General features: G+C 44.8%; 1 protein-coding gene across 1 annotated transcript in view; it reads left to right on the forward strand.

Moving 5' to 3' along the window:
- RFTN1 (raftlin, lipid raft linker 1) overlaps nt 1-13,990 on the forward strand; it is a 167,549-nt gene that overhangs the window by 8,156 nt on the left and 145,403 nt on the right. Inside the window, exon 2 of the mRNA XM_016209276.2 lies at nt 6,541-6,693. Coding sequence (XP_016064762.2) covers nt 6,549-6,693 — 145 coding nt within the window. The 5' untranslated portion in view covers nt 6,541-6,548. The remainder of the gene's footprint in view (nt 1-6,540; nt 6,694-13,990) is intronic.

Genomic DNA, 13,990 nt, shown 5'->3' on the forward strand with positions numbered 1-13,990 from the left:
TGCTTCAGACTTGAAGGATTTACTTGTTAAAAAGCAGATTCTGATTCACAGGCCTGGGCGGGGCCTGAGTTCTGCATTTCTCACCGACTCCCAACGGGGCCAGTGCTGCTGGGCTGAGAATTCTCCTGAGAGAAGGTTGGTTTTCGCTGAGGATGACAGCAGAAAGGTAGTCTGCGTAAGAAATCCACTGCGAGGTGGGGGTGGGGGTGGGGGTGGGGGTGGGGGTGGGGGTGGGGGTGGGGTAGTTAGCAAGTGTTTTATTGTGATAATGTAAATACCCTTTGTATTCCTTATCTTTTGCTGTGTAACAGATTACTCCCAAACTTGGCAGCTGAAAACAACAGTAAACATTTGTTATCTCCCAGGGTTTCTGGGAGTAAGGAATCCAGAGCAGCTCAGGATCTCTCCTGAAGTTGTGGTTAAGACCTCAGCCAAGTTGAAAGCTATTCTGGAGCTGAGGGGTCTGCTTCCAGAGGGGTGCTGAGTTAGTACTGGCTGTGTGTGGAGGCCTCAGTTCCCTCCCCAGGGGACTTCTCCATAAGGTTAATGGAGCATCCTCATAATAGGGCAGCTGGCTGCTCCCCAGAGTGAGTGATCCAAGAGAAAGCAAGGTAGAACCCAAATGCCTCCTATAACCTAGCCTGGCAGTCACACTCATTTCTGCAATATCCTACCAGCTACAAAGGCCAGCTCTATTCATTTCAGCTGCATTCAGTGTGGGAAGGAGCCTCTCACGAATACCAGGAGGATTACTGAGGCTCATCTTGGAGGGAGCTACGATACACCGTCTTGTTTTCAGCTAGGCAAATAATGAATGCACATAGAAAACTTGAAAAATAGAGACAACCATATAGAGAATGTCATGCACAATCTCATGAACCAGAGGAAAGTTCCGTGAACATCGTGGCCTGTGTCCTGCCAGTTTCAAAAAGAATGTGGATTTTTATATACAGTTATACACCTAGACATTTAAAAGTCGCAACATACAGCCCAAGCTGGGTGGCTCAGTTGGTTGGCATGTAGCGCCGTACACCAAAGGTTGCAGGTTCCATCTCCAGTTCAGGGCATATACCTAGGTTGCAGGTTCAATGCCTGGTTAAGGTGCATATGGGAGGCAACTGATTGATGTTTCTCCCTCCCCCATCCCCCTCTCTCTCTAAAATCAGTAAGAAAACATATCCTAGGGTAAGGATTTTAAAAAGAAGTGGCACCATACAATAATACTGTTTCCTATAGATGGTTCTTTTACTTGGCATTGAATCAGGATCACTTTCAACAGGTAAATTTTAGTCACCCTTGGGTTTCTGTCTTCAATTATGTTTGTAAGATATCAAGATTAGACACCATCTGAATAGTTCACAGGATTTTGAAGTTTTTATTTACATTTCTGGGTTGAGAGACATCCCTATTATGTAAAACATTTTAAATTTGGATCATCAGTTCTTACTTTGGGTGACTGAATGATGTTATAAACACACTCCAGTCTTCAAACACGGGACTTGAGTGTAGAAATAAAAAATGAGTTTGCCAGCGTATCCAGCGTCATTGCACATAATTGCCCTGTCTCTGGTTGCTTGTCATGAGCTGTTGGCAATTGTTAAAATTAGCTTTACAGTTTGCCTCAGATTAGCAGCAAGTGTGGTAAATGAGGGCTCGCTCTTAATGAAACTAATTTGTATTTGAAAATATAACTACATTTATTGCCCCCATTATTTAAATATGTACATGCTAGTTGATAGGAAAAAAATGAACCTTTCAACTCCAGTTTTTATAAACACTAGCTGAAAAATCATCTTTTAAGGAGGCGATCCTTTTTGAAGTGGTTTTTCCAGTGTTTTATGGGCATCTTGGGAAGCATTTCAGAAACAAATTAGAAATCCTCTTAAAATAAAATTTTTTTAATTTCAACATTTAAAATGACACAGGGCATCATGCCCCATTGCTAATCAGCTTTCTCTGAAACCAAGTCTGTGGTGATGTGCTCTCTGTTTATATCGCAGCAATTTTCTCTGAATGCCCCGCACTCCACCCAGACTCCTGGAACAGCAGCCCTTCTGCACCTTTGAGCATCTGTTCATTGTCTTCCTCTTCCTGTCACTTGCCACCTCCTTGAGGGCAGACCTGGTCTTTCCATTTTTATATTTACTAATCGAGCACCAGACTCAAAGCAGAGCTTAACAAATGCACGTTGAATGAATGAATGCATGAATTTGGGACATAAATTCCCTCCCTTACGGAGCCCACAGTCTTTGCATGAAGCTGGTCCACCAAATACCAAAGACACACCCCACTGTAGGTTTGATTCAGAAAGAGTTGGTTTTCCAGAATGTCACTGCTTGAGGGCTCTTTGCTACCTGGTCATTTGCAATGTCGAACGTCCCCTCCTTGCAGTTGGGTCCAAGAACCTCCCGGTAATGGCTTTATTTTCCTCCCTAGTCAGCATCTGGCTCCTAATGACTTTGGGTCAGTTTCTGCTAGAGGAATATAAGTATATTTTCACTCTTTTCCTGCTGTCTCACCATAGAAATGGGAAAAGACTTCTTCTCTTTCCTCTGCCTTTCAAGGCCTCTTAGATGGTTTTTCTTGGTACCTTAATGCTAGAGAGATCCATACACATGGCTGCAGGGATGTCTTCTAGGAAGACAAAGATATAAAAAGAAGAAAAAGCCTCCTGAATGATTGCCAAATAATTAAAGCTGATCCGACGATCAACTCCCATATAAAAATATGTGACCTGATTTACATTAGGTGTCAGTGTGAAGTGGCTGTAGGAATTTGGAGGAGCAGAGCTATAGGGGTTGGAAAAGCACTGGGGGAATTTCATCACACACAGGTGGTTTTTAGCAAGTGTCCTTTACAAAAACAGACAACTACAACAAAAGGAGAATTAGGCATGAATAGCACTGCTGCTCATGATTTCTCTTGGTGAGCTGATGCCCCAGAGTGAAGAGCGACGGAGGGGCCAATCCAGTGGTCTCTAAGAGAGTCTCATCTTCCACCATGCCTCTGGTGGCGTCAGCATCTGGCCACCCGGAGTGTGTAAAGGGAATCATTCTTCATTAACAGGACCCTGAACTGACCCTACTCCTAAGTATTACCCTAGAGAAGAGAAAAGTTATGCCTCATAAAAACTTCTCATGAATGTTTATAGCCACTCTATTCATCAACCCAACCTGGAAACAACCCAGAAACCCTCGCAAGGGTGAAATGGCTAAAACAGGGCCCCCTAGATACAGGCCAACCTCCACCAGTACTTGACCAAGCAGGTGGCAGGCCGTGGTCATTTTGAGCAAACTTGGGGTATAAATTACAGATTGCATGATGAGCCATCCTAAAACTTAGAGGCTTAGAACAGCAATAATGGTGTATTTTGCTCGGGAATCTTTGTTTTTGGCAGGTCTTGTTGGAAATAGCTTGTCTCTGCTCCACATGGTGTCTGTCCATGGCCTAACTGAGGCAGAGGCTCAGCTTCCAAGACGGCTCGCCCATAAGGTGGCTGGCACGTTGGTTCTGGCTTTTGCTTCCTCTCCACATGGGCCTCTCCTTGGGCTTCTTCATGGCATGGTGGCTGAGTTCTAAGAGTAGGCATCCCAACAGTCAGGCAGTGAATGCTCCAGTTTGGGTCATTCTGCCATGTTCTATTGGTCAAGCAGTCATGGAGCCCAGATTCAGAGGGGGTGATTTAGACCACATCTGAATGTCAGGAGTGCCAAAGGGTTGGAAGACCACATTTAAAAACCATCTTATTTATCATATACCAGCTGCTCTACTAGAGACTTTTACCCCTGAGGAAGATGAGCCTGAATGTGTACATGAGGGAACATATAGCCATGCCAGAAACCATCTTGCCTGCAGCAGGCAAGGCTGTTTGCTTCACCCTTCCCACCTCTCAAAGGCCCTTACCCAACCTTTGCCCCAAGCGTCTTGTGGGACTGGAATGTGAGCATAGTTTGGGAACAGTCACGTTTATAAAACTCTACAGTAATGTAAGGCACTATTATATCTTATTTACCCTCCTTTTGTAAACTACATTTTTGTGACTTATTTTAGCTTAGTAGTGACTGAATATAGGTATTTTTGGAATGATATAAAAGTCTTTTCTATAGGGTGTCCCCAAGAATGTATACACACTTTGAATAATTATAAAGGCAGCGTTTATTAAAACACATTTCATTTTCAAAATTGAGCTATCAACTGTTAAAGTATACATTTTGGGAGGACAACCCTGTATTTTGACAGGGGTAGGGGTTCGTGGAAGAATGAAGGAATGAACTGAAAGGAATGCAGGTGTCCCCGTAGTAGGGTCCTGGACACAAAAGAGTAAGAGGTACAAATTCACACTAAGGTTTTGGTGGCCAGCAACTTCTTCACATGCCTCCCTTTCCAGAGGGAGCTGTGCTTTAGGAACAGTTGCTTCAGCAGGGTTGCACACACTCCAAAGAAATGAATCTCTAAAGTTTGAGACCCCAAGGATTCACTGATATTACAGTTTTAATACTGTTTGGTGCTGTTTCTCTTTTCTTTGTCTGATCACATAGGTGATTTGCCTAGAGCTGCATCACATCCTGTGAGACAGACACAGTGCCCTTTGTGGTGAACTTGGGCAGAGGCTTCAAGTCTGGCTGATTGAAACTCAAAGTTTTAAATCGGGAGAGTTTCTCTCATGCTCCTCAGCACACCTCCTCCACCACCACCACCTGACCCAACCTCGCCTGAGCCTAACCTTCTCCTTTTTATCTGCTGTCAGGGAACCCATCCTATAGAGGAGAAATTAAATCACACTAAAGTGTTAGTGCCTACCTGGAGCTTAGTTTGTTGCTCTTCTCATGGAGATATTTGTGGTTCCCAAGGAGATGCTGAGGTAGAGTGATTCTGATTTCAAAGGAGTGAATCTCTAATGCTAGAACTTACCTAACAGAGTAGCAAGAATGAGAGGGTTTTTGAGGAAGATGTTTCTTCTTGGAGATCCTCAAACACTCAGTCCTTCTTAGGAAGTGAGTGACTTGGCGAGCCTCTGGGTTATTTCCAGTTCTGTTCCTGTGGTAACATTGCTCATTCCACCTGGGTTACCTGGTCCCCAGTACTCAGGAGCTTCCCATGTCCACTTTTCTTCTGCTTTGTCAAAGCAGATGCCAGCTGGCTGGCTTTTTAGCAGTTAAATATGCAGCCTCTGTACAAATCAGCTATTAAATCTGCACAACTAGAGTATTTTACAAGTAATCAGTTCATGCAGATTGCACATAAATCATGTCTGCTCTGGCCCTTTGGACGCTAATGCTCCCTTATTAAGGCATAAGTAAGCCTTCCTGTTCTCATCCATCCTTCCAGACTTTTTTTAATTACTGAAAAGTATAGCCTGGTGGTCACTACACCACCCTCTTCCACTACCCACCCCCCCTACCTTTTCTGAGGTTCATTTTGTTTTTCTGGAGCTTGCCAAACTGCCTTAGGAAGCTGGTACCTCGTGAATGGATTGAGCAAAAGGAAATTCTTATCTCTAAAAGGAAGCGGTTACCACGTTTCTGTCTGTGATATTCTTGGCCAGTTAAAATTTCTGTGAAATACAGTCCGATGGCAGCACCAGCACCCCAGGGAGGGGGGAAGTATTGGTTGTGCTCGGCGCACAAAAGGAAAATACCTTCCAGGGAAGTCTGGTGGGGGTGGGGATAAAAAGTCATTTCATGAATGTCATTCTGCCCCAGTAAACGGAGAGCCTTCGTTGTTTTTCACTGAAGACCGAAAGCTCAGCCACCCTACTATGCACATTATTTTAACATTCTCCCATTTTCTTTTCAAACTTTAGCTACACATCTTCGCTCTAATACACGCGGATTTCTGCTTCCAATTTCTCTAGCCCTGCTATTACTGCTCGGCCAGTTTTTCTTTCGGTCTAAAATGACTCTCTAAGAGTGTGGAAGCATAGTATTATTCCTGTGGTTTGGTCTAAAAAAGAAAAATTGGGGGCCTTTAGACGAGGCCCATAAAAATACCACCGTCTCCTTTTAGAGATGTTTTATGAATATAAATTCCTGTCTAAATAGTTACTGCTGAGGGTAGAAAGGACTTTGGAGTTTGGAAATTGTAACAACTTATTATTTTCTCTTAGCAACCGCAGCAAAGGTGACACATCTTTCTTGTGTGTTTTTGTTTGTTTTTAGATGGGCTGACACCATAATGCGCCCTATTGCTTTTTAGATCCGGTTTTTTAATCACAGATACAGATCATAGTGGAACTGAGGCACTCTGAAGTATTCTTTTCCTCGGATGGGGGAAAGATACGGAGCAGGTGTGCCTTGGTGTCATTTCAGAAATCACAGGATAGCTGGTAACGATGTCTTAACAGAAAGAGGAACCAGCCTGGGTACTGAGCGCAGGTCCTCTGGAGTTCGGGTCATGTATTAAATTATACTCTAGATTTCATAAAGGCTGAGGTCCTTTCTGTATTCTTCAGGAAATTATGGGGTCTTTTATACTACAGTGTTTAAAAACAAAATCTCCCCCAAAATCACCCCCACTCCTTTTCTTCCATTTTGCTGGCAGCTGCTGAGATGGGCTGTGGATTAAACAAGTTAGAGAAACGCGATGACAAACGGCCTGGAAATATCTATTCCACTTTGAAGAGGCCTCAGGTGGAAACCAAGATAGACGTGTCCTATGAATACCGCTTCCTGGAGTTCACTACCCTGAGCGCAGGTGAGTGCAGGCGCCCGGGTCCTGGGGACGCATGAGCGCAGACCCGGCCTCGCACCGAGGCCCCGCCTGGGCAGGGTCTTCAGCTGAGGCCGCCCCGTCGGTGTGGGGCGGGTGGGAGGGGTGACAAGGACATACTGGGGAGGTGGGCAGGGTGGAGGGCTGTGGGACTCAAAAGGGTGCCTCTGTCCACGGGACTGCTTACAGAAATCCATATTTATGTGAAACCCTTTCACATTTTAAAATATGGCAACAAATTAAAATGATAACAAATTAAAACCATAAGTGAGCCAACTAGTACCCGTGAGTGGGCTGAGTTTGGCTCAGGGGCCAGCCTGTTTGCAGACCCTGTTTGATGCCAGGCTGTGGGGAAAGGAAAACTTGCCTTATCTCCTCCTACTGATCTGCCCATCCCACCAAATTCACCTGCTCACTGTTCTGCCACCTTCCAAGAGTGCTTGTTGACCTGGGCTTGGCTTTGCCTCTCCTGTGCTCGAGGGTATCTGGGCGACCTACCCCCACCAGAGTCCCAGGGCACTGGTGTGACAGGAAGCGATGGTCAGTGGTTTCCTCTCAGAGCATTTGCTGAGCACAGACTTTGCAGAGTGTTGGGCTGGTGCTCCAGGGAAAGGGTGTCCTGGAGTTTCTTACCTGGAGGCGGAGACGGCTCGTACACATGAAAAAACAAACAAACTCAACACGTTAAAATTGCAATTTGGAAATCGTGTACAGTATGTTTTTGGGAGAGGAAGGGAGCATTCTTCCTTTTGGGGTGGGGCGCCAGCGGTCCCTGGAAGTCATGTGCAGAAACCAGGTGCTACAAAACTAGAGCATCTCATGACACTTCCTCCCTGGGTTCTGAGTATATTTTAAGCTTCTAGTAACAGAAAAGAGAACTAGTGGGACAAGGCCTCATGGCGGTGGGTGTCAGTCCTGACTATGCTGTGGAGTTGCTGGGCAGATCGCTAGGCCTGCAGGGTCCTCAGCTATCAAATGAGCACATGCAAATCCACCTCAGGGCAGCTGCAATTAGAAGAGGGAAGATACCTGAAGCTCTTAGCACAATGTCTGGTGCACAGTAGGGCTACTAGTCCTACTCTTCCCCCTCCTGGGCTACTTCTGTTTTGACCACCTCCATGCTGAGGCTCCCCCTGCTTCCTGAACCCTAAGAGAGATAGACAGCTGGGCGTCCCTGGGGGGTTCTTCTGTGTACTCCTCCAAGCCCCCCCCAACTGAACCCAGCAGCTTCCTCATTAGGTTGCTTTCTGCTGGTGCCCTTGATGAGTAATGTCACCACCACCCTCTTAAATAGCCAGACTTCACACCTTAGTGCTCTTTCACCATGCCTTCTCCTCACCCACAATTGCCATTAAACCCTATTAAAACTACTCCTGAAAACGCCTATAATAGAGCTAATGTAACATGAACAAATCTAAAACAAAATTATTTGGAACGTCCAGTCAACCATTATTTGTTCAGCGAGTATTTGAGTGCCCACAACATTCTAGGCATTGTAGAGTGATTAAGGAAAAAACAAAAGCATGTGTAGGAAGAAAGATTGGAAGGAAATATACCAAATGTTAAAAATCGATTGTCAGGGTGCTGCTATTATGGCCCAATTCTTTTTTTCTTTTGCCCGTATTTTTTGCATTGCCATGTATTTCTTCTGTTATTAAGAAGAGTCATTTTTGCTGACCCCTGCGTCTCCCCACTGCTTCACCACCACCATCTAATTTGCTTCTCTAACCTCCTTTCTGTCTCTCTGCTCCTCGTGCTCCAGTCATAGCACCCACACTGTTTTCTGCATTGTGTTTTCTTTGAATTACCTTTTCTTCTGATTATAAAATGAACATATACCCATTATAAGATGTTAGGAAAACATTCAAAAAATCCCAACTGGTCTCCCTGCTTCTGCCCTTGTCCCCCTACAGTTTACATCACCCTTCTGCTCAAAGTCCTGCCATGGGTCCCCTCACCCCGAGTGACGCCGACTTCCCTCTGTGCTCACTGTCCTGCCGTTTGTCCTGCACGTTCTGCCACTGCAGCCTTGCTGTTTCTCGAAACCCGCAGGCCTCCTCAGGGCTTGCACAGTGCCCGTTTCCTCTGCCTAGGGGTCCTCCCAGATATACCCTTCGCTCAAACTCTTAACCCCCTTCTCTGTGGAACTTTCCCTGACCACCTGTTTAAATTTCTACCTACCTCCAACCCCCCATCCCTTTCCCCTCTTGATTTTCCCCGTAGCACTTCTTACCCTCTTACGTGCTGTATGTTTTGCTCATTTGTTGTCTACTTTCCTTCATTGGTAGGTGGAACACTGATTGTGTCTGTTTTATCCTTGGCAGGATCTTAGTACTTAAAACAGCGCCTGGCACATAGTAGACATTAATAAATATTTGTTGAATACTCAATGTATATTTTTGTATCCTGCTTTTTTGCAACTTAACGGTGTATAGTGAGGCATGCCCCCTGTTGTTCCATATCTTCCACAAATATGATTTAATGGCTGTACATGATTTAATTGCTCAGCATACCATAATTTATTTAGCAGTCCCCTTTTATTGGACATTTAAGTTATTTTGGGGCTTTGTGCTATTATAAATAATGTCGTGATAAGCCGTGCTGGACATAAATCTTTGTGCACATTTCTGATTATTTCCTCAGGAATTACTGAATTGAAAGATACGAATGTCAGAACTCTTGACAAATTACCAAATTGCCCTTCAGATAGGACCTGTTTGTGTAAAACACAAATCTGATCATGCTGAACCCTGTGGCTGGTTCCCCTGGATGAATGAAATGGAGCTCCCTGCTGGTGCTCAGGGCTTTTCTCAGCTTGGTCTGGCCTTTTGTGGACCCTCCCCCAACTTGTCTCCGGGAGGACATGTGCTGTGGCCCTTGGCCTTGCCTGCTCCCCTCACCCTGCCCTTGCCCAGGACCCTCATGTCCGTCCCAGCTTCCCGAGGAGCACAGGGCCTGCCGCACCCCCCCCTGCTTACCAGAGTCCCACCCACCTGGAATTGTTTCTTCTTGACATCAATCCCGTCAGAATTCCTTTTTTCTGTATGCATTTGTCAATGTCATCCTATGACACTTTATTACATCACAGATTACACTCATTTGTGTTTCCTTGAGAACAAAGACCAAGCCTGGCTCATCTTTTGATGACATTCTCGTTCACGCCTCCTAGCTGAGCATAGCGTGTCTTGAGTAGTTAAATTCTAATAAACCTTCAGAGTAAATGCTACATGTGCTGACTTGTTTCTCTGGCAGCCTCTCAAGTTATTTTCCAGAAGCTCTAATGGGATTATTTGTAATTGCTCCAGAATGGAGCCAACATTTGTCGAGAGCCTACTATGTGCCAAGGCCTGTGATGGGGCATTATATTCCTGATCTGATTTTTCCCCCTAACTTTTCAACTTTGTTGAAGTATAATTTAAGCCCATGACACTGCATGTAGTCTTAAGCCTACAGAACCATCATCTTGTCAAGAGGCAGAACCTTTCCATCACCCCAAAGGCTTCCTCATGCTCCTCTGTAATCCCTCCCTTTTCCAACCCCTTTCCCTAGACAGCCAATCATCTGCTCTCCTTTGCTCCTTCTGTCACTGATTGTATTTTATACAACTTTCTCTAAATAGCCTGGTCTGGCTTCTTCCATTCAGCTGGCTTATTTTGAGATTCATTGGTGGTGTTTGGAGTGTCAGCAGTTCACTCCTGTTTTATCACTGAGTAGTATTCTCGTGTATGGATGTACCACAGTTTGGTTTTTCTATTCACCTATTGATGGACATTTGGGGTCTTTTCCAGTTTTGGGTAATTACAAATTAAATTGCTGTGAAGATTTGTCTTTGTGTGGCTTCTTATGTCATCTTATCCTTGCAGTGACGCAGTGAGGTATATGGGTACACTCATGCCTTTTTTGCCGATGAGGAAACACTCAGGGAAGTTAAGTAACTTTTCTAAAGATGCAGCGCTAGGAAGTGACTGGGGCAGAATTCGAACCTAGATCTCTCCAGCATCAAAGCTCTTGGGCCTTACAAACTGCAAGGTGCTAGACAAATAGACATTAACACCAATCAGGACATTCTTGTTAGGAAACTTATGTTATCATGGAGAGGGACATAAGAGTATTCCTCTTCCATATGGTTTTGGCCATAGAAGATTTTTAGTAGTGCTTGAAATGCTTATTTTTCATAGAGAAGATGCTCATCCAACATTTAATAAATGATAAGTTGAGGAAAACGTTTTGGCCCAGTTCCATCTGGTGGCTTAGACAGAAGGGGACCAGGTGCACTTTTTAAAAAATCAAGATCAGAGTTGACACTGTTTCGCTTAGAGCTTGGTGCTGTGTGGATGACATTGCCACCTGCAACTTCACTTGTAGGGCTGGCAGAGGCGAAAAGCAGCAGGAATCTCACAGTGAAGCACATAAGCTGCCAAAAATCTCAATTCTGGGTGGATTGCTCGGGTCTTACATTTTCAATTAACTCTGGTCACCGAGGGATGAACCTGCCCTTTGATAGGTTTCTTCCCAGATGGAGGCCCATAAAGCATTACGGTTTCTGCAAAACGGTGCCTTGTTATCTCTTTTATGTGTGCATTTTGCCAGCTTCTCTGTGCCAGGCTACTCTCATGCCACTTGAAAGCTACCTGTGTCAGCTCCATGAGAATCGACTATGTTTTATGTGTTTGGTGCCGGGGACAGTTGGCACAGTGAGTGATCTGTATAATGAAGCTAGTTCCCAGAGCTTGATCCTTGCTTGAACGTTCTAGTCCTGCACTGTCCAGTATAGCAGCCACCAGCCATATGGTTGTTTAAATGTAGTAATTAATTAAAATGAAATAAAATTTGAAAATTCAGTTCCTCTGTCCCACTAGCTCCACTTCAGGTCTCAGCAGCACACGTGGCTGGGGCTGCTGATTGGCCAGTGCAGACAGAGAACACCTCCATCAGCACAGTAAGTTCTGTTGGGCTGCCCTGACCTGTTTTCAAGGGAGGGTAACTCAGTTCCAGGTCTGACTCTGCATCTCTAATTCAGATAAATGCACAATTTTTATTATGAACGTTTACCTTTGGGTTCTCTAAGGACCATAGATGACAGTCCTTTGGTTCTACAAATATTTATTGAATGCCAATCTGGGGCCAGGATGTGTCCTAAGGACATATGGGTGAACCAGCCAAGAGATTTATCTCGTTGTCTTAGCTCAGCTGCCATAACAAAATACTCCAGACTGGATAGTTTAAACCACAGACATTTACTTTCTCACAGTTCTGGAGGCTGTAAGTCTGAGATCAGGGGCCAGCATGGCTGGGTTCTGGTAAGAGATCTCCTCCTGGCTTACAGAAGGCCACCTTCTTGCTGTGTCCTCACATGGCTGAGAGAGACTGAGCACGAGCCCTCTAATGTCTCTTCTTATAAGAACATTAACCTACTGCATTGGAGTCCCTCCCCCTTATTACCTGCTTTAACTTAAATTGCTTCCTTATTACAAATACAGTTACATTGGGGATTAAGGCTTTCGCATTTTAATTTTGAAGGGACACAATTCAGTGGTCTAGTCCCCTTGTTTCAGTTGGTTCAAAATCTCTTACAAATGAAGAACCAGACAATTTTAGCACTCACTGCAAAAGTGATGGTGGAAAGCTTGAAATCTGCAGGTGGATTTAGAATTAGACCGGCAGAAGGATGAGGGCGGAAGGTGATGATGTTTGCAGGTGAAAGGGACGACCTAGGGGTGCGACCAGAACCCAGAGACAACACTGTGTATATGGGAAGCTGGTTGGTTGGGGTGTGGCCTTTGGGAGAAGTAAGTGGGGACCAGATGACTGAAGGTCGTAGGTCTTGGACTGAGGAGTCTAGGTTCTCTTAAGAGCACGGAGGATTTTAAGGAGGGGAGAGGTGACATGATCAAAATCTTATTCTGGAAAGCCAGCTCTGGGTTTAGAATGAAGAAGATGGAAGGGGTAAAACTGGGGGAAAGGAGACCATCTGGAAGCCGTTGCAATCAGGCAAGAGGTGAAGGTAGGCTCAGCTGAGGGAGCTGCAGCTGGGACCAGAGAAGTGGGCGGGGTCAAGACAGATTAGGAGGTGGGCCCAGGGTCTGATTGGCAGGTGAGGGAGAGCTGCTCCTAGAGAGGATGTGGGCTTGCTGGGCGCCTGGTTGGCTGGCACGAGGGCCACACAACTGGATACTCTGATTGTGCTTTAGAGCATTTTCAAATAACACTGTCACTCCATCATCCAGGTAGCATTGAGAACCGGAGGGAAGGTATCACATTTCTCTCTTTTTTTGGATGAAGAAATTACCTGGACAGGTACTAAGTAGTAAGTGGATCAGTATTTGAACTCTCTTCACCCAGGATTTTTTGTACTGCACACGAAAGAAAGCTCAGCGCCAGCCTGTCAGGCCTACTGGCTGGCGCCTCAGTGTATTTAGTTAAAGAATTGTATTGAGGTATACTTTATATACAATAAAATACACCCATGTTAAATGTATGGTTTTATGAGTTTTGATAAATCTCTCTGCCACCACACTCAAGATACAGAACTTTTCCATCACCCCCATATATTCCCTCCTGCCTCCTCCAGCCCTTGCCCCAGACAGCCGCTGATCTGCTTCCAGTCATTGTCGACTCCTTTTGCTGCTTTTGCAATAACACAGGAATGGAACACACAGCATAGGTTCTTTCGTGTCACACTTAACTCAGCATGATGTTTTTGTGATTCATCCATGCTGTTGCGTGTCTCTAGAGCCCATTCCTTTTTGTTTCTGAGGAATATTCCCTTGTTTGGATATGCCACAGTTTGTTCAGTCATTCTCTTGTTGAACGTTTAGGCTGTTTCCAGTTTGGGGCTATAATCAAACAAACTGCTATGAATGTTTGTGAGACAGTCTCGTGTGGACGTAGGTTTTCGTTTCTATTGGGTAAATATGCAGGAGTGGAATTGCCGGGTTGCTTGGTAAATGTATGTTTACCTTTGTAAGAAATGGCGCAGCTGTTTTCCGAAGTAGTTGCACCATTCTCCATTTCCAACAATACATGAGAGGTAGTAGTTCATTTATTACATGTAATCATTAGGGCTGTTTATTCAGCACCCAGTGTTGTATTAATCAGTTTTAAACCAGCTAACAACAATCATATGAGGTGAGTGGAGTCACCTCCGTGGATATATAAATTGAGATTTTTGAGTTTGGAGAGGTTATAAAAGTAACTTGTCGTGGGCCACCAAGAGGTTGGATGTTGGTAGCACATCCTATCATCTTGGTGAACAGTGGAGCCTTCACTTTTGCCTCTCTTG

The sequence above is a fragment of the Miniopterus natalensis genome, chromosome 15 (genome assembly GCF_054644295.1).
Source record: "Miniopterus natalensis isolate mMinNat1 chromosome 15, mMinNat1.hap1, whole genome shotgun sequence".
Taxonomy (NCBI): domain Eukaryota; kingdom Metazoa; phylum Chordata; class Mammalia; order Chiroptera; family Miniopteridae; genus Miniopterus; species Miniopterus natalensis.